This window comes from Glandiceps talaboti, chromosome 14 (genome assembly GCF_964340395.1).
Source record: "Glandiceps talaboti chromosome 14, keGlaTala1.1, whole genome shotgun sequence".
Taxonomy (NCBI): Eukaryota; Metazoa; Hemichordata; class Enteropneusta; family Spengelidae; genus Glandiceps; species Glandiceps talaboti.
The window spans coordinates 10,470,134-10,491,903 of NC_135562.1; the positions used below are offsets into that span (position 1 = coordinate 10,470,134).

At 36.1% G+C, this 21,770-nt stretch overlaps 2 protein-coding genes across 3 annotated transcripts; one reads left to right on the top strand and one right to left on the bottom strand.

Annotated features, from left to right (window-relative positions):
- The first annotated feature begins 8,837 nt into the window (after positions 1-8,837).
- LOC144445241 (interleukin-25-like) lies at positions 8,838-9,242 on the top strand. The gene has a single exon (XM_078134784.1). The coding sequence runs from the start codon at positions 8,838-8,840 to the stop codon at positions 9,240-9,242; it is 405 nt and encodes a 134-aa protein (XP_077990910.1).
- A 3,796-nt stretch (positions 9,243-13,038) lies between these two features.
- On the bottom strand, positions 13,039-21,510 carry LOC144445184 (waprin-Phi2-like). Of its 2 annotated transcripts, none has more exons than XM_078134727.1 (5): positions 21,449-21,510; positions 18,862-18,985; positions 17,581-17,602; positions 14,807-15,064; positions 13,039-13,220 (listed from the first exon to the last, which is right to left on the bottom strand). In XM_078134727.1, the coding sequence occupies exons 2-4, from the start codon at positions 18,925-18,927 to the stop codon at positions 14,820-14,822; spliced, it is 333 nt and encodes a 110-aa protein (XP_077990853.1). In that variant the 5' UTR covers positions 18,928-18,985; positions 21,449-21,510; the 3' UTR covers positions 13,039-13,220; positions 14,807-14,819. The 2 variants fall into 2 exon arrangements, with proteins under 2 accessions (XP_077990853.1, XP_077990854.1); XM_078134728.1 differs by having other exon boundaries at positions 13,039-13,223.
- Positions 21,511-21,770: the final 260 nt, after the last annotated feature.

Genomic DNA, 21,770 nt, shown 5'->3' on the forward strand with positions numbered 1-21,770 from the left:
CCATATGGTCTCTGTGTTATTGGTTTCTTCTCATCAGATGTTCAGCCATTAAAGATTTACAGTTTTATGTTGTCTTTCTAAGTTAATGTCAGTTTCTGCATCCACTATTTCTTGCGAGACTTCACAATTTTATTATTTTTTTCTCGAATACATACGTAAAAAAAGTTTAGGATCGGCGTGAAAAACTAGGTGGGTCGGGTAGCCGGAACCAAACGATTTTTTTTTGTTTTAGGCCTAATATATTTCAATTCTGAAAAATTATTTAAATTTAATATTCATCATTTGTGAATTGAATTGGAATTGATACTTTTCATTACAATTTGTCAAATTTATCCGATTTCACTATTTGTGCTAAATACACTTCAAGTTGGTAGAAAGGAGTTACAGGTCACAGTCATGTGTGTATGGCTGACAGTGATGGGTTACATTGCCCTACAAATTCACCGAGTTTGTCATGACGTCATAGGGAACTTGCAAATCCACCATGTTGAATGTTGCATCATGGGAAATGTGATAATAAATACTAATCAATTAGCACTGTAAACAATAATGTTACATTGTTTGTAACCACAAATAATCAATTCATAGTCACCCCGACCATTGTGGGACTCCGATGTTTATTTTATCGGTAGCTCCAGACTAGGTATTACGATAACCGCAGATAATCCCACAGTCCTTTGCGTCTGAGCATGCTCAGTCTGGATTGCAAGTTCCCTATTTAAATTTGCCAAACTGTTAAAGGAAAAATCTATTCAGACTTATATCTGCCTTAAGTTTTGTACACTTGTATCTATAATTGCTATGTACTAACTTACATATGATTTTGAGTGATAATGTAACACTTCGGTAACTTTTGAAAACTTTTAAAAATTGTATGGAAGCTCTACTACACTTGAAATGTGTTCAGCCATTTTAGGGATTTCCTGCAAGGGATTATGGGAAACCTCTTGTGATGATGTCTAATGTCCTATTCTCTGTCTTGACAAGCAAATAGGTTATACAAAGATTTCAACGTTTAATAAGTTGTAATCAGTACGTTATATTCACGAGCGCAGAAGTAAACTTCACTGGACTTTTTCTCCAAAACAAACTCGTGACATTGGGTAATATCTGGTGTGCATCACATGAATCATCATAATCTTATCAGAGTACCGTCATGTGCGTTTTATCCACTTAATATTTACTTTATCAAGAATGTATCTTCCTCGTCTCCTGACAACAGTGACATTTTAACCTATCGAATATTAATTAAACAGAGTTGAAATTTTACTCTAAATTCAACACAAATTTAAACCACAAATTACTAATATACGGAACTGTTGCGTTATTAGAACGTTGACTGACTTTGCTTCACCGACTGTAAACCCAGTCACGCACATTCGTAGGTACAGAACTTCAAATTATTCAAAATACGATTTCTGGTAAGCTCCTTTTTTCACCCTTGTAGTAAAATCGTGGACTATACATTGGTTACGCGGTATGTAAAGATTTTTCTTAGATTTGATGGGTGAGTAAATTTGATTGTTGAAGTCTCAAAGTTCCTCAATGGTTTTGCCCTCCAGCTAAAATACGTGTGCATGCTTACTTAAATGGATTATTTTTCAGTAGTAAATATGTTCCAATAGATAACATTAGTATATTTTACAAAGCACGCCAGACTACTTCATAATATGTGAGAGCGGAAAAAAATATCTTGCGCATTACAGTTGTAATGTCTCTAGGATCAAGCGAGCATGCGCAGTTTACGTTTTAGTAGTGAAATCGCTTTGTGAGTGTGTACCATGGTATCAATAACAACGGCAATACATTTTAATAGAATCGGAATAGGAATTTGAAATGGGTAAAGTGTCATAATAAGGACCTCAATAGAACGATTGACTTAAAAACATCTATAAATAGAAATGGGACGGCTACACTATCTGTTTTGGTCGACTATTTTGGACTTTTAAGTGAGAATTTGGGACCAATTTGTTTGAATATCACTGAGAAGAACTCGAGTCATCTCTTGAAAGTACGAAGAAACATTAAGCAAATGGCTACGGTAAAAGTGAATGAATAAAATGAATGAAGACAGGTGTGTTTTAGACACAAAACTATTTTAACTCAGGTGAACTCCATCAAAATATTCCACATTCTGCTGGGATGTGAAGTCACGATTACAGTAACATGTTCTGTTGACGTCAACATGACAAATTAGAAATGTTTTTGAAAAACGAGTCAAATTTACCCTTTCCCACTAACTAATGTAAAATTCCGAGATATGTGACGTCATAATTTTAAACAAATCACATTGGTCAATGTGAAAATCATAATTCCAGTAAGAGAAATAATGGTAGAACTGTAAAAGTCCACGTTGCTACATCATGTGTCACTGTGCTAGATCGAGACAAATTCTTGCCGGCATGCATTGGGCAGTCGCTCGGAAAGGTATTTACCCACTGGCGTGGAGAACCAGAGCTTTAGATATCAGACACTGACCACTGACCTGGAAAATACGTATAAATAGTTCATTGAGATGGAAATAAGTACAAAAAATTCAACCAACTTTGAAAATATGTACAAATATGTCATTATCCTATAAATCTGTCAAATATATGATTAGCAGTGAAGGTCAAGATCAAGATCTTAAATTGTTTCTTCAGAAAATTGAATGATTTTAAAGTTTAATCAGTTCTAAGGACAATTAAATCCAGAAGTCTTAATGAAAAAATTCTGACATTATAGACAACTTGATTGTTTGTACTTCAAGAATAAATATCTGATTGGTAACCTAGTATAGTAGTAACGGGTTTAAACCGTGATCGCCATTGAGGGCGCTGATTTTTGGGTGCGGACCCAACAATCAATTAGACAATAATGTATACATGTATATAATGTATACATGTACAGCTACAAAACATGTATTCCCCCATACATGATTCATTACTTTTCAGGGTACACGATATTAAAGTAAGTTATTGTATCTCACAAAACATTTTCAGAAAATATGTTCATGAGTTGCAGCTACTGCAGCAAAACACAGTTCTTTAGGATACAAGAATGGTTAATAAGGAACTCTTATCATAACATCTTACTGTGACTCGAATCCAAAATAAAGTTAAACTAAGTATAATTTCACCGAGGTAATGATCACAAAATAATGAGATTTCATACCTAACTGTAGAAATGCTTTGAAAGGAGATCTTATCAACTGTGTATATTTTTGTATTAGTAACAAAAAAAATGTGTGATTCTGATTACGCTCAATTTTAGAATATTAGGTGGGGGTAGGTGGAATTTTTAAAAAAAAATTTCATATGTGAGTGTCTAGTTCAGGTAGTTATGTTTGCCGTTGTTTTCCATATGGTCTCTGTGTTATTGGTTTCTTCTCATCAGATGTACAGCCATTTACAGATTGGAAAAACAGTTTTATAATTATTGTCTTTTTAAGTTGATGTCAGTTTCCGCATCCACTATTTCTTGAGACTTCACAATTTTCGCGATTTTATTATTTTTTTCTCGAATACGTAAAACAAAAGTTTAGGATCGGCGTGAAAAACTAGGTAGGGTCGGGTAACCGGAACCAAACAATTTTTCTTGGGTCTTAAGACAGGTGTGTCAATTCCTTTAATTTGTTGTAGCATAGGCAATGTCTTTGGTTGCAACTCGAATTATTTCCATTGTAGCTTTACGGTGATATTTTTTTCATAATAAAAGGGCCTTGTTAAAGTTGAAGCGTAATGAGTTATTTACAGTAGTGTAGTTAATTAGAGTAAAATGTGGAAATTATCTTATTATAGCCAAGATTACTGTAAATATGTTAAAGATACATCATAACTGAAAAGATGATTGAATGGTATCATGTGCCTATGGGGCCAATTTCCCTGAAAATGAACTTGTCAAAATCCATCCAAGCATTATCATTTAAAAGCTTGTTCGAGGTCCAGGAAATAGCAAAATAAATTTGAGGTGCATCACAGGGTTCTACCGGATTTCAGCTAAATGACTCCCGTTTTGAAAGGACAGAGACCATTAACCGGATGTAAACCGAATGCCCACTGTAAGGACAACACACTTTTGATTTGTTCCAACTCATTCAAATCAAAAGCTACACCAACAAGCTTTGTAGACAACATGCGCCTTTTTGTCATCAATCTATACACCAAAATTATATGATATCTAAAGCATCAAATCTTGACTTATTGTCTAGTTAAAAAAATAATTAGTTATGTAAATTATGTAAATTAGTCAAAAGCTACACCAATCACAAACGTTTATAAGGCACATTGACTTTGTCGTCGTCGTCATCATCATCATCATCATCATCATCATCATCTATATATACACCAAATTCAGCGAGATTTGAATCATGCATTTTGATGATATTGCCTAATTACCAAAAAAGCGTCAATTATGCAAATGAATCTAAAGCTACATTCACAAACTTTATAGGATGGGTGACCTTTGTTATTGTCGAATTATATGATATTAAAGGATGTTTATTCCAAAGAAACGGTTAATTATGCAAATCATCGTTAACAATTGATGTTTACCAAAACCCATTCAGTTCTTCCTTTTAATATATTTAAGGAAGATGTGTACCAAATTTCATTTCAATTGTCATTTTCACTTCTATTTAAGAATATTTTTATGCGTTTTCTTGACCATAGCAAGAGCACAGGCTAACAAATTAATTCCGAAGCGTACCTGTATAATAATCGAGAAAATTCACTTTTATTATTCACAAATGGAGCGTAAGTTTGTGCTCAGACGTATTTGGTGGTCTGATGTTTGTGAAAACTAGGTCCGGTATACATCGTGGGCGCCCCATATATGATTTGTTCATTGATTGTGAAAGTTCTTTGGACAAAAGAGGGCTTGGCAGTTCCGCTTCCGTGACGAAAGGGGAGAGTGTTCGAACGTTCGTGTCTTTATAAACGAACTAATAGCTCTATTTTCTATCCAAGGTCGTTCAGGGCAATACAACATTACATGTCCTGATTTATCTATTATACATACCCTTCCTATCCGCTGAATACACAGCCTAGAAATATGTGTCCGTTTCCCTTTCCCCTCTCTCCATATATCAGCAGACGCCCCATTGCCCTTCCCCACCACTCAACTTCATATTCTCTTCCCAAAAGATATTTACAGTCGGCACAAAATTAATCTAATGCCACAAAACACCAAATAATCACAACGATGTTATATTGCAAGTTCCACTCTAAGACTTCTAACTTCAATAACGTTAACGCTCACATACTATCCACGTACATTAATGATACCGATCCTTTCTCCCCTATTACCCACTCAGATGAAATAAAAGATTTGCCCGCTGAAATGCTGGCTGTGTTCCCCTCCCACCTGATGACCAATACACCGAAACAAACATTGCGCTCCCATTAAAAAATCGTATACGAACAGCTTTTTGCACGAACAGCTTCGTTGGCTGCGCCTTGGATATATCATTCGTGGATTATGATACGGCTTTGAAGGGGATAGTCAGTTATCATATTATGATTATGATATTATATTGATTATGAGATTAAATTATGATTTCGAGATTATATTATGATTTTATACGATATGTCAGTCTGTGTTATTCTGACAAATGTGATATCGTTGTAACGTTATTATTACTAAACCGTACCATTCTTGCCATATTACACTCTCCTTTCATACACTAAAACAGTTTTCATGCAAATTAAGGTTTACTGATAACTTCAAAGTTTGATTACACGATTGTTAGTATTTGGTATTACAAGACCACTTAGCTTATTGATATTATTTTTCCTTTTGTCAAGCGGCTGCTGTGGTGTTTTTAAAAAAGAAACTCTCAATCTCTCCATGAATATAAAAATTGACATTGTAAGCATCACTCTGATTTGGATAAATAGTTAACGCGGGATATTGTGTTACCATGGAGATCATACAATTTGTAAGTCCGTCAACGCCATGTGTGGTAAGACAGACAGACAAACAAACAGATAGACACGTAACTAGTCAGACAGATTGACTGACTGACTCTGTCTGTCTGTCTGTCTGTCTGTCTGTCTGTCTGTCTGACTACTGTCTGACTACTTGACTGACGTACTGTCTGAGACTGACGCCTGACTGACAGAGCGACAGACAGACGTACGTACAGACAGACGTACGTACAGACAGACAGACAGACAGACAGACAGACAGACAGACAGACAGACAGACAGACAGTAAAGGGGACAAAAAAAAGAAAGAAGAGGAATATAGTAGTGATGAATAGCTGGAAAGTGGAAGCGATGAAAAGATTAGAATGTCAGTGATGTCAAGTTTTATCTTACGTAAGATCAGGCCAGGTCAAAGGTTAGGAATATACACCAGTGATTGGCTGGAGCTAATTGAAGTGATACTTTTAAAAACTTTGCTTGTTGAAAGAAAAAGTAGTATCCTTACCTTTTGACCTATACACAAAGAAATCGACCCACACCCTTCATTGCCTTATTCTTTACATGTGAAATGATGTAACAGTGCAAATCACCCTTGCATTTGGGACTTTCCTTCCTGGTATGTTTTCATCTGCGGAAATCTGCATACTAATATCAGGGGGATGTCACAGTGTAAGGGTCACTCAACCATAACAGGTTGTACTGTCTTTCTTTCTCCCCAGGGCGATGGGTGACTCATTAGTTTAAAAAAAATCTTCTTCTTTTCCCAAATTTTTCAAATTAAGTAAAAAAAGAAAATGTAAGTGCATAACTTGTGTGCCGCAAAGCTATATAAAGAGGCAAAAACTACCTGAAGAGACATAACACTTCACTTGGTCCGAAAAGCAGTCGAGCAACACTCAGCCTCAGTTAACGTAACGTCCGTATTATTCGACAAGTTTGTCTCACACTTACGAAGAAATGGAAGCCTACCTCGTAAGTATATCAATCAGTTTTTTTCGACCTTTTTTTTAATCATATTTTATTTCAGAGAGTAGGTTATGCAAGTAAACCTAACAGGCTCATTATTAACGTATGCATCTTTGAACTTGGTTTCTTCTCGTTCTTCAAAACGAAAAGTTACCAGCAGCAAATCGAAGTTCAATACAATGCACCTGAGTCGAGCAGTGTACACTTAGTCAATATTTTAACCCCTGCATCCCAGGGGGGGGGGGGGGGGGTCAGGAGTGTTGTCGGCTGCTTTTCGTTGGCACAAATATAGAACCGTCTGTTAAAATAATTTCATTGTCGCATTTGATAGCTGCAATTCACCAGAAGATACAGTAACTGTTTATTTCATTCAACATATCTATAAGGTTGCAATATGTAAGGGGACAGAAGAAGAGTGACAATTCAGTTGGAAAAACAAAATTCGGCCTTGGTGGTCAGTTTATCTATGCTTGGCGCTTATGTAGACGTTACAGTGTGGACACAAACACATTCAGCTAAATTAAGATCCTCAGTGCAATAATGGGAAAGACGTACATTAATTCAAGGGAGCTTAGAGCACTTTAGTAATTTAGGGGAAGGGACTTTACATATACTATTAATCTACTCAGTTCTAATCAGTTAATCTGCGGATTGTTATCAAAAGAGGGAGAACGAGAGAGAACAAAAACGCTTCACAGAGTTTGAATGCTTCACGAGTGCATTATCTATATGGCGATTCAAGTATATTCATGTTAAATCACCGATTAGAATGAATGAACGTGAAGTGAAAGTAAACTTCCGCACAGTGACTGTGTGTGAACGCCTCGTTTGTCACACGTGACCAACATGTGACATACACCTCAGACCACTACAGAGTGAGTGGTCTGAGCTTCAATACACTTATAGTAGTAGTCACTCTGTATTACCGCGGTCAGGGCCCGGTCGAGCTGATGCTAACACGTGATGAGGTGACAATGCAATGTCTCAAATCTGAGGGTGGAAATGAAAAGCACCACTAGTGCATGAAATTACAATGTATCTCTCCGTAACGACTTTACTATCTCGGGTGTAATGTGCACTTTGTTTGTAAAAGGGTCACTAGTGTTGGTTTTAGTCCTCGTGGACCTATTTAACCCTGAAGTGCAGTGGTTATTGCTAGATTTGTTGAGCAATGGGCGGTCTCATTTTTTTCCAATTGAACTCATTTAAATTAGTACAGCATGTGTGATTTTATTTTGTTTTTCGTGAGAGAGCTCTGTCCATATGTATGTCAAATAAAAACTACAGTGAACCCCTAGCTGCCTGGGGAAACATCTTTTCTCAGAAAGCATGATTTTAAAAAAATAGCATAAATATACCAAAATTTATAGAAATACACAATTTGTGTTGAAAATGAAATCAAAAAGAATTTCCTCGGGGGACAACTGCTATTTTAGTCAATTAGACCTTAGCTTAGTATTGTAACAGAAGGTCCCTTTTCTTTGTGAAAGCATATATCTTGGAGGGGACGTCCCTCACCTCCAAGATCTATGTTGAAAGTGAGTCACCAGAAACTTTGGTATGCGAGAATGTACGTACCAGTGTACGGAGGGATAATACGTGTACCTAAATCAACAGAGGGACTTTAACCTTACGTTAACACGATTCTGATACGGAATGATGGCAGTAATTATATTAACATATTGATAATTACTCGTATATAGCGACATTTTTCACAGTCAAACACGTGATCAAAGGCGCTTATTAACAAGGCACAAAATACTGAGATAAATGCAGTGAAAGTGGGAAGTCTTTAGATGCGATGATTTGTTTAACAAACAACGTTTTGTTATCATTTTATAGGTGTTTGTATGTATCAGTGTTTTCATCGCCCTGGCCAATACCAATCCGGTAAAGAATGACATCACTGATGCAACGTGTGAAGATCGATACATTCAGAGCATCTCTGCGACCAACAGGCTAGCGATGTATCCCTATAGCAACACTTTCGGAATTCTACCCTTTGACGACACTCAGGTTCTTAATGGTCAGAGAACTGACGTGTTATCACCTTCTAATCTAGCAATCAGAGATTCACGCCATGCCGCACCTGAGGAACTCAGCACGTGTCCGTTCTCCTACTCCTTCCAGACCGACAACAACCGAATCCCAAGAACTCTGGAGTATGTCACCTGTTCGTGTGAATATTGCATCAAAGAGAACGGAAGCTACCATCATATGCACACCTGTCAACCAATTAAACACAGGATTCCTGTATTCAAGAAGAAAGGATGTATGGATGGGTTACACAAATATGAATTAGAATATGAAGAAGTACCCGTCGCCTGCGCATGTCTAAGATCACGACAAGGACGACGCCATAGAGGATAAGAATGTACAACCATATCACCATCAACATCCCTAAACCACAACCATTTTTTCTTCGTGATGGCTTGATTTGACGACTTTTGAACAAAACGTAACGAGACTTTACAGTAGAAATTGTTCCAGATTTCTTATATTTTTATCAATAGTTTTGTATTATTTTTTAAAATGTCATTTTAATTAATATTTATTTCTTATTGCAAACATGAACATTAGTATATCTACTCTATTTACAAGGTTGCTATGCAATTCACTGTTGTTGCTATGCAACATATTTCAAATGTATTTTTATTTATTGAGTTATTGATCTGCTAAAATTCTGACGGGGAAATACCATTTATTCGTTTTATTGACCAAGATGTTTCAGCAGACGCTCGCCTTAATTATGCTACATAGATTTATTAGAAAGGGAGGGGGGCATAAAATAGGGGTAGAATAAAAGAGCCACTTTATATATACTATGATCATGGAGAGGGGGTCTTAAATACATTGCAACATTCTATCACCTTGCTGGACGAAAACGTTACAAAACACGGATCAACACTGTTACACTTCATCGTTTTGGGAGACACATTTTCTTTGTATGTACTGCATTTAGGTGATTCGTACCTTTAAAGGAATTAAAATGTAACGAATGTCCATCTAGGCGATAAAATGTAGCAATGTTAATAAAATGTTAATTTGCCTAGTCAGAAGCCAAATTCTGTTTCAATTTGACCCGCTTCTATAGAAAACTGTTATAGCGAATCAGAGTCAGACAGCAAAACAGATATTTCTTAACATATTCATAATCTTTTAAGACTTCGTATCGAAGGAAGGAAAGAAAGTAAAGTACTTGATATTTTAGGTATTTCGGTCATGTGACCGATTAAGGAACATCTAGATGTTTTCTATGATGTCATTGTAATGTTCACATTGAACTTGTTTTACATTCCATAACTAAAAAATATAATTACCGAACTGTTGACACATAGTTGTCAAAATTGTGAGAACTTTCTTTTTAAAAGGATATTAAGGACAAAATAAAGATCGATTGTTTTATGATAAATTTGCCTCTAAATTAGTCTAAGTGATAGCTTAAATGTACTATAACACTCGAACGAATGTGTTGCTATAGATATAGTAATAGACATACCTTGTAATTTCTATCCTCTTATTCCTCCAATAATGTATGCCGATATATTTTCAATGGACATGACTTTGTTGTTCTTGAAACATGTACTTTTAACAGTAGTTTCTTAATTTTTGTTTTTTGTTTTATTTAGAAAGTTAATTTTCAAACAAATTAATTTCATTGTCAATGACATACTGACTATATGTTTTCCCGCATATTGATCTTTGATTTGATTAATAAAAGAAACTTATAGCATTACTATTATGTGTGGTCGTTTTATCTAAATGTAATAAGAACTTAGGAGTCATGAATATTTATGTTTTGCTATTGGCATATGTATGTCTGCAAACTTCCATAACACATTGACTGACCATGGCAAGATCATACGCTGAATAATGAATGAGAAAAAATCTGCACTCGCGTATTGTAAGGAATGTAAACTCATGAAATGACTCTCCGGATCCCATAATTTACCAAAAAAATGACATTACTTCTTAGGGGTAGTGTTCCCCTTTAACTCATTTAAACAACGCCCTCTACGACCTGCCTTGTGATTACAATAACTATTTTGCGCATTTTGAGATCCACAAGTTTGTATATCATGGCACTCATACATGTTCGTTTAAAGACCCTTTTTATATTCCCTATAGCCTAAGATTCGTGCGCACATGTACAGTATAAAGGAACTCGAAGTGTTTTGCAGTATATGTTGGTTTATAAGTTTATACTACCTGTTGTACGAGTTGTTAAGTGTCTTGAAACTAGGCCACCACGGAGAGGTCAAGCCGGAAATACAGCCACTATTTGAAGTTGTTCCTTTGTGCTAGGCAACCAAAACTGGGCTTTGTGTGAATTCAAAATGAATTGAAATTTACAGTAGAAGGATTAAAGAGATTGTGCACTAAAATAGCCAATATGTGGTCAGGGTTCATTACATAATATATTTTCGCCTCCCCCCCCCCCCCGGCTCTTCTTTCAGCTCAGATAACGTATATATAGTGGTCTTGGGTTTTTAGGACAAATGCTCCATAGAATATCATGTTATGAAATTATTGTTGATGCTGGTGACTAATATCTAAAACTTCCCGAGTAAACAGCTATAATACTAATAATTTTGTTTTCCATTTTAGACCAATCTCAAGATCCGGTTCCAGCAGACAATACTGGGTGTGGATGGCTAGCTCTCACATTTCATGCGTTTCCTTGAAGCATTTTCTGTGTCGTAAATTAAAAGGGCTCCTCGTGACCGTATTTAAAAGTTCCTTTTGAATACCTCTCACGATAAAGGACCATTCTCCGTCACAGGGATATAGCTAAGGTGTTATTCACTCTAATCTTTATGGGTTCAAGAAAATGGATGACGTCAAAATCTACAACAATACACGTGTATTCATGATGTCATCCATACAGAGTGAAATACTAAAGGGATAGCATTCGTCTGCAGAGAACGGTACTATTTCGGGGATTTCCCTAGCACTGTGAAGTAACCAATGTTTACTCACGAAGAGAATTATTAACCCATTTCCATTTTATTCTCAACGGACCGGCGTATTGATATCCCCGACCAGTATTCCCACTTTTACAAACAATATGCTGCCGTCTATTAGTATCTATCTGTCTGTCTGTCTTTACCTCTGTCCCTGTCCCTTTCTCTGTATGTCTCTGTCTCTGTCCCCCACTGTTTATATCTATGCATGGACTGTCCCTTTCTCTGCCTGTCTTTGTCTGTCTGTCTGTCTGTCTGTCTGTCTGTCTGTCTGTTGTCTGTCTCGTTGCCTGTCTGTCTCGTTGTCTGTCTGTTTGTCTGTCTGTCTATCTGTCTGTCTGTCTGTCTGTCTGTCTGTCTCTCTCTCTCTCTCTCTCTCTCAAATTACAGAAGTTTGACATATTTATATCTATTCCAATCTCACGATTTGATCATAAGAATAGGACAATATCGATTCAATATCCTGACTATAATATATTGAATTCATGACCTGGTTCAACATTTTAATATCTATAGATACTGTCTTTATGCAGAATTATGCAAAGTATGGTTTTTACTATATATGTAGAGCAATGTTTGAAACTTTTGATTTTGCATTTAATATAAATAGATACTGCAAATTCTCACTTATCAAAAGTTGACTTTGATAGGACAAACATTAGACAGTAACGAGTCGAGTGGTGAGACTCACGTGTTTTGGAGTTGGTCGTTTACGACATGTACAAAATACAGGCACTGATAGCGCGCACGTACATATGTCTGGTGCATGGTGTGGCTAACATCTTACCAAACTTGCAATGTCACAGTACATTTCTTTGCGTTTAAATAATTACCCAGCAAATTGTTGCCAAATTACACATTGCAACAAAGTATATGTTTGCAGTTACAGTGTATATTGATTTATATAAAATGTAACAATATTGTACTTCAATTTTTGACGTGCTATGCGACAAAACTTTATAATGTTATTAATGTTTTGTCAAAGCAGATAATAATACATAGCAGTGTTTACTGTTGTCGAGCCAGGCGACGATTTACATCAACCTAAGTCACCTCTGTTGTATTTGTATTCCCCCAGGACGACATACTTCTCTCGATACAACCTAATGATGGCGCACTTCACACACATTCAATCTATGGGATCTCGAGATCTTTCATATCTGCACACATATAGCATGGAGACATAACTTTAAGTATTTCATCTATTATATTTTATATTTCCTAAAATTACAATTTTTTGATAGCAGTACCCTGTATATAGCTGAGAGTTAACCAATACTCAAAACTAGGACTGTAGCATCAGATTTCACCATTCGGAAAGTTCTTGATCTCTTGCAATACTTCTACGGATAGCTCCGGGTTGTCATGGATATGGAATGGAAATCTACTAAGATAGAAAGGAATAAATGTATTACGAAAAGATGTTTTGTATTTGATTCTCTTCAAAGTGTGTTTACTAAAAGAGGCAACTTTTCTTGTTTCTAAATATTAGACTATAATAAGGAAAACTGACGACATTTGTAACCAAAGTCTTCTTATACTGTAACAATGGCCACATGTGATGGCAGTACTGTACTGATGGTGATATCTTGCTTGGTGGTCGGAGTAGAGCGGTAATAATAGTTCTGGTCTTATTAATGAATGTAGCTAAGAGGGAGCAAGAGTTGAATTGGGTGGTGGTGATGGTGATGATGATGGTGATGATGATGATGATGATGATGGTGATGGTGATGGTGATGGTGATGATGATGATGATGATGATGATGATGATGATGATGATGGTGATGGTGGTGGTAGTGGTGATGATGATGATGTGATGGTGGTGATGATGATGATGATGATGATGGTGGTGGTGGTGGTGGTGATGATTATTATTGTGGTGGTGGTGGTGGTGGTGGTGGTGGTGGTGATGATGATGATGATGATGATGGTGGTGGTGGTGGTGATGGTGGTGGTGGCGGTGGTGATGATGATGAGGAGGTGGTGGTGATGGTGAAAGTACTGATGACAGTGTTCATACAAAACAGCCGATAATGATGGTATGGAAACAATAAATGTAATGAGTCAGATAGGAATTGATCGAATTCTAAAGCATAGCCTTGGAACTTAGAAGTATGTTGAATTGGAATAACTTGAACAAGGTTTGGGATAATTAAAAAGTATAATCACATTATTCTCTATCAGCTCCATTTGCTATTGTGTAAATTACATTATTTCGACAGTGTCCATCATGAACATTTAGCGCCCTCTACCTCTGCGTAAGTAAATGTACTGAGAAATTTAAATTTATCTCAGTCAGGTCGGTGAACAAATCATATTTCCCATGCTTTCTTAGTTCCTAACTCATGCCAATTTTATTGACGAACTTTAATTCACTTTCCTTCCAGGGTTCTAAAATAGGACCTCTGTAATTACACTTGTGACGAGAAGAATGACAATATTTAATTTAGATAAGGTTCCATCAATTAAATACTTCCAAATCGTCTGATATCCTTGAATTTACCCCAAAACCTACCACGGCCATGGTAGACAGGGGAAAAACAAACACAGAAAGAAACATAATGAAAGCGTGTCATGTAAAATCCACTTTTGTGTTGATTCATTTTCTGAGTGTACCTAGAACTACTACACTGGTGAAATATAATATCAAAATCCAAAGTTTGATTGTCTTTTAAAACAACTATTTAGATATATTTGTAGTTATTTGAAGATATTTGAACGGTCTTTTCATTTACAGTAGTATGGTATACGGCCTTCTAAGGAAATTTTGAGCAAATCTACCCACAAACCTACCCGCACGCGGACGGCAAACAAAGAATTTATATTAATGGTGCCTGAAGTAAATAAATCAAAATCAGGCACGATTATCATAAAAATGGCACCATGTATGATTTAAAAAAAATAAGAGCTCAATTGCGATCATGCATTATATAATACTGTGTGGGTTTCATATGAGTTTATTATTCTTACCTTAAGGGAAGTTTTATGGCTTGACACATCGCTTAGCAACGCCGTTACTGCAACATATCTTTTTGCCCGTGCAATCAGCATTGGATTCGCAATCGCCATCGCCATCGCCTACTTCTGCCTCAATCGGACAGCCTGTGGTACAAAACAGACCACCACATCCATTGGGACAACACAGTTCGGTCTTCCTACAATCAGTGTCTGACTGACAGTTACCTACTATACATATACCAACACCAGGTTCAGGACAAATTAGCTCTCCTGCGAATAAAAACGAATGTTGGAAATATTATGAATAAGCAGTCGATAATTTAGTTGTCTGATTCACCATACCGTACGCTTTCCGGGGTCCAATGCTACGAAAATGTAGCCAATAAACTAGGGACGCTCACTAAACTTTGTGTCTGATGTATAATATATAACATAGGAGACCTTTCACATAAATGAAATATCAAATCATGCATATACGTATACACAAAACACGTGAATATAGTCATCAATATCGCAGTTAACTTTACTTTCGACCTCATTATATATATATATATATATATATATATATATATATATATATATATATATATATATATATATATATATATATATATTGGTTGCAACACGGAGTTTCACACATAGTGCGATGATCGCACTATGTATGAAACTCCGAGTTACAACCAAGAAAGAGTTCCAGAACTACCAAAACTATATATATATATATATATATATATATATATATATATATATATATATATATATATATATATATATATATATATATAAGTGGAATACTACGAATAAGTTATGTGTGTGTGTGTGTGTGTGTGTGTGTGTGTGTGTGCTAAAGTCACTCGTAGTATTCTACTTACAGAAGCGTACTTAACTATCACTTGCAATTGACTGAACTCAAACCTGGTATTGAGATACAGCATATAAACGATCCAATGACTTAATTTCTTATACTTTACAAAGAATGTAATTCTAACAATGGCAGGAGGCAATTGTAATGTCATATATAGAAGACATACCTTGACATTAATAATATACTGGAATAGTTTAATCAGGGTTCTATTTAAGTATTTTCAGTTGAGTATTTACAAGACGTGAACAGTTCTGCAAACTTTCATAGTCTAGTTCCATGACGGACAGTATACACTTTTACCATCAAGTCAAGCCCATTAGACTACATGACACCTGCACAGAATTCTGTGCTCCCCTCCCCCAACAGCGTTAATATAAACATGATGACGTCGCGTCGTCGCGTCCTCACGTGAGACTGGAGGTGGAGTCGTGGTTGGACATTTGCATATCATAAGAGTCATATTAACATGAGAAGAGTCAAAAACGTTTGACAGCCTGTAAATTTGTGATGGATTACTACTGACATGTGATGTCCCCTCTTCGTTCACTATGTGGTCGAACCACAATTAACGCCTTGAGTCACTGGCTTCACTAGACGGTATACGGAAAAGTGTATACTGTCCGTCATGGAACTAGACTAAGGTACACAGTAAACAACTGTTCCTACTCCTAATTTGGTTCTGATAGTCACAAATCAAGCGCAAAAAGACTCACTATAGCCCAACACCTTTCTAACCATCAGATTTTTCATTCTCCCCCACCTCATACATGCATAATGTTCTTCATGCTCCCTACTTTATCCACTGCCCCCTCCTTCCATAAATTCTGTTCCTTCCCTTCGATCAGCAGCAGTAACTTTCACCATGATTTTAAGGAGGAATGTGGTTATTGTCATTCATTTTAAACCTCATGATATCCTCGACCTTTCTTAAACGTTTGTAAAAGGCCAAGCTAAATGTTTTAAGTGCCATCTAATCTTAACTTTTAAAGTGGCCATATCGATGAGGATTAGGTATTTATTTTGGTTTTTCAATTTATGAAACTATTTTATCATTGCTTCCTACTTGAACAAATTAATGTGAAACAAAATTGACAAAGTCTGTATTTGTAACTCAATACACTGCAACAAACTAAAGAAGAAATGTGTAAAAATGTTGTTATTGTACGTACAACAATAAACATTTTACTCGTTTTATTACTGTTTTGCAATGTATTGAGTTACAAACACAGACTTGGCATATGTTATTTCGCATTGATTTTTCAAGTAGGAAGCAATGATAAAATTGTTTTATAAATTAAAAATCCTAATAAATACCCAATCCTCATCCATATGTCCACTTTAGTGGCACTACTTTATAAGCTATTTGTATTATTGTGGTTTGTGTGTTTAATTTTGATATCATGAAACGTATTACAAGATTAAACATGGTGCTATTAAACTGGAAAGTGGATATATTTGGTGTAGGTATATCATAATTCGAAATTGAGGCTATTTACGCGCATGAGCATTCAATGATCCGTGCATCCCATGGACTTGTATTTACCCAAAATTGCATCCGTTTATATACACCTATCGACCTATAACATATACATATACTCTCTACCCACCCTCAAACCCACCAGGATACACCTACCCACCCGTCCCATATATACATATTTCCTTCCAATCCATTCACTTGTACCTACTCACCCATCTACGTGACCGTTCACAACTTACCGTTACACACCTACTCATCCATCCTAGATGCATTAACACCTACCCACCCATCAACCCACCCGCATACACCTACTCACACAACTTACATACATATACCACTACCATTCCAACCACCCTCTCACCACCTCTCACATGAACTTATCTACTTGTTCATTTTTCTATCGACAATAGAATTACACATTTAATAAGAAATATTTTGACTTACGCTTTTTAGCTCGTTCATCAATCTGAAACACAAAAAAAGAGCAACAGGGAAGTCACAGAGTGTAAACATCAATTGTGATGATGATGATGATGATGATGATGATGATGATGATGATGATGATGATGATGATGATGATGGTGGTGGTGGTGATGGTGGTTGTGGTTGTGGTGGTGGTGATGATGATGATGATGATGACGACGATGACGACGATGATGATGATGATGGTGGTGGTGGTGGTGGTGTGATGATGATGATGATGATGATGATGATGATGATGATGATGATGATGATGATGATGATGATGCTGACGACGATGACGACGATGATGATGATGATGGTGGTGGTGGTGGTGGTGGTGTGATGATGATGATGATGATGATAATGATGATGATGATGATGATGATGATGGTGATGATGATGATGATGATGATGATGATGATGATCGATGATGACGGTGATGACGACGACAACGAAGATGATGATGGTGGTGATGGTGGTGATGGTGATAGTGGTGGTGATGGTGATAGTGGTGGTGGTGGTAACATTATTGTTAGAAAATACTAACACAACTAAGGCAACTTTGTCATTTGCAAATCATATATATATATATATATATATATATATATATATATATATATATATATATATATATATATATATATATATATATATATATATATTGAGTCTTAGAGAGTGACAAACAGGTAGGTAAGTAGGTACATGTAGGTAGGTAGAAGCAGAGACAGCGCGACGGAGGCAAATAGGGTGCGAGCAATTTGGCAACAACGCTCAAACCCTCGTTCTGTATAGGATATATTACACTAAACCAGAAACTTGGATTTTTATTTCAACAAAAAACCAAAGCAACTGATATATTCACTAAACATTTGTCAATTACTTATAAAAAAAGACAATGTATCTGTTATTTAATAGTCGATCTTATCTGAAGGTAGTGTAATGGCAAGCTTAAATCTTGGACATAGTTTTGAATGTCTCCATATTAAAACTGTACTGGAGTAACTGAAGTACCATTTTTCGATCAGACAACCACAATATATTCACTGAAAGTTGTTGAAATACCAACAATTAGATATGTCCCAGTTATACAACTAACATCGTCTTTTCTCAAACCTTCTTCACGCTCAGCATCTCAGAACTGTTGTCCAAACTTCAAACGTGTGTCAAGTCAAAATTTCAACTGTTGTGAATTCTCTATTGTAACACGTTTAACATCAATCTTACTTAGCAAAGTACTCTCATAAAGAATGACACGACACATACCGTAGCCGCTCCCAGCATTGCTGCCATAGAAACCAGGATAAGAGTTTTAACCCATACGGTAGCCATATTGTAGCTGTGCAATGGTAATTCAACCTTATAAAACTTGTCACGGCAACAATATTATCTGCGAAAATTGATATAATATTAAAAGTATGTTATTAGTTGTACTAGCTGTGTGGGAGTGAGTGAATGGGGAGGAAAATTAAAAAAAAGTATGAATTACGAATTTCATAAATGAAGGTCATCCTCAAGTTACGTTTACGACCAAAAAACCTTAATAACAAATTCAATAGCTCAATCTCAGAAGTTTTACAAAAAAATACAGTTTTGATTAGATGCGATATCAAATTCAGTTAGATTGGCCACAAAGTTTTAAGATACAACACGGTTAGATTTGGTTTTTTTTCACAAAGACCACAAACCCATTGTCTCTCGTATACTATAGCATACAGACTCACACTCAATTCGATTGACGAGAAAGTCACGTGCCCCATACATTAAATTTGTCTTAGTTTTTTTGCTCTGCAAAACTTATCCATGATGTGAAATATAATGATTCGTTTGAATAGCGGTGAACATTATATAGAGACCAAGGAGAATTGGATATTGACTTGGTTGTGGGTGGGGGTGGGGGTGGGGGTGGGGGTGGGTCTGAATGGTGTTTTGTACACAAAATTGTCAATCTGGAGATGTGATGTATCTCTAGGCCTAATAAAAAAAAAGTTGTGTGGTTCCGATTACTCTCAATTTTAGAATAGTTGGGGTAGGTAGATTTTTTGCTTTATTTTTTTATGTGGGAGTGTTTAGTTCAGGTTTTCCATTGTTTTCCAAATGGTCTCTGTGTTATTTATTTCTTCCTATCAGATGTACAGCCATTACAGATTGGAAGAACAGTTTTATATTGTCTTTTTAACATGATGTGGGTTTCCGCATCCACTATTTCTCACGAGACTTTTTTTCTCGAATACGTAAAACATGTTCAGGGTCGGCAGTGAAAAGCTAGGTGGGGTCGGGTAACCGGAACCAAACAATTATTTTAGGCCTTATATACATACATGTATGTTCTAACGTCGACGTCGTCCTGCCCGGAAATGAAGATTTTACAAAAAGCTGTTAATCTGTTTCGACATTTTATGGATTTTCTGATGGATGGGGAGCTAACAGTGTTATTTGAGATTATGAGATTATTCAAGTCAGTTACGGTACGAGTATAACAGTACGTCATGACTTTATTTTAACATGGGATCCGGGAGAGTATGTAAATTATATTGTTTTAGTAGGTTTTATCGTAAGTTCAAAGTTCAAAGTACTCCTCTAGAGGCACAAAAATCGTGACAAAGATATTAAATTCTGTCATTTCATAATCACAGAAAAAACTCAAAAACAGATATATCGTGAAAACAAACTTATACCTGGTTACCTAGGGGACGTGTTACAGCTAAAGGTAAAATGCTTGTAGACGGAAGAACACGGAAACGAGTCACTGGAATGGCAATCACCCCCAAATGCTATTGCAATGCAGAATCATGAGTGTGGACCAAAGTTAATGTGTAGAAGATTTTCAGACCAGTTATACGAGGAAGAACGTTAACTGTGGCCAATCTATGGATGTATTTGGTCGCTCACGATAACATTTATACAATTGTACTCACGAAACCTGAAACAAAACATCGTTTGACTTGACAAAACTCTTGCTATTAAAAATGGCTACATTTTATCGTCTGTCTTGAAAGAAAAAAATTACCAACAGTGCTACATCTTATCGTCAGGCCCAATAAAAATCTTACCAACAGAGATATTTGCGGATCGAGCAAGATAATAGCAAATTTAGTGAGACTTTTGTTGAGTCAGACGATAAAACATAGCAATGTTAGTAAGATTTTTGTTGAGCCAGACGATAAAATGTAGCACTGTTGGCAAGATTTTTGTTGAACCAGACGATAAAATGTAGCACTGTTGGCAAGATTTTTGTTGAACCAGACGATAAAATGTAGCACTGTTGGCAAGATTTTTGTTGAACCAGACGATAAAATGTAGCACTGTTGGCAAGATTTTTGTTGAACCAGACGATAAAATGTAGCACTGTTGGCAAGATTTTTGTTGAATCAGACGATAAAATGTAGCACTGTTGGCAAGATTTTTGTTGAACCAGACGATAAAATGTAGCACTGTTGGCAAGATTTTTGTTGAATCAGACGATAAAATGTAGCACTGTTGGCAAGATTTTTGTTGAACCAGACGATAAAATGTAGCACTGTTGGCAAGATTTTTGTTGAATCAGACGATAAAATGTAGCACTGTTGGCAAGATTTTTGTTGAATCAGACGATAAAATGTAGCACTGTTGGCAAGATTTTTGTTGAACCAGACGATAAAATGTAGCAAACTGATGATAGAAAAATTTTGTTGTGCCAGACCATAAAACACAGCAATATTAGTAAGAATTTTGTTGAGCCGGACAATAAAATGCAGTACTGCTGGCAAGATTTTTGTCTAACCAGACGACGTTTTGTTTCAAGTTTCGTGATTTTAATTGTAACACTAATATGCACAAAAAAAGAATAGTTTAAACATAATTATACACTCACCTTGTTGACAACCTTGTTCTATACTGTTCAAATGAATAGCTCAGAGCAGTGGTTGATTCATTTTTATAGTTACCAACATATATATGTTGGAAATTCCTGGACAGCAATGTTCAGATCTCCTATGTGAAAGTAATTCCTCATCATATTTAAAAATTAATTTCAAAGAAATCACTCTTCATTCAATCAAACATACCATACATGCAATCCATCGATCAAAACACCCACCCTTGGCAACAATGGTAATTAAAACATAATATACTATGCTCTAAATACTGCCATTGTCAACCCAAAATCTGCCCTTCAGCACGTTTTGTATCACTCA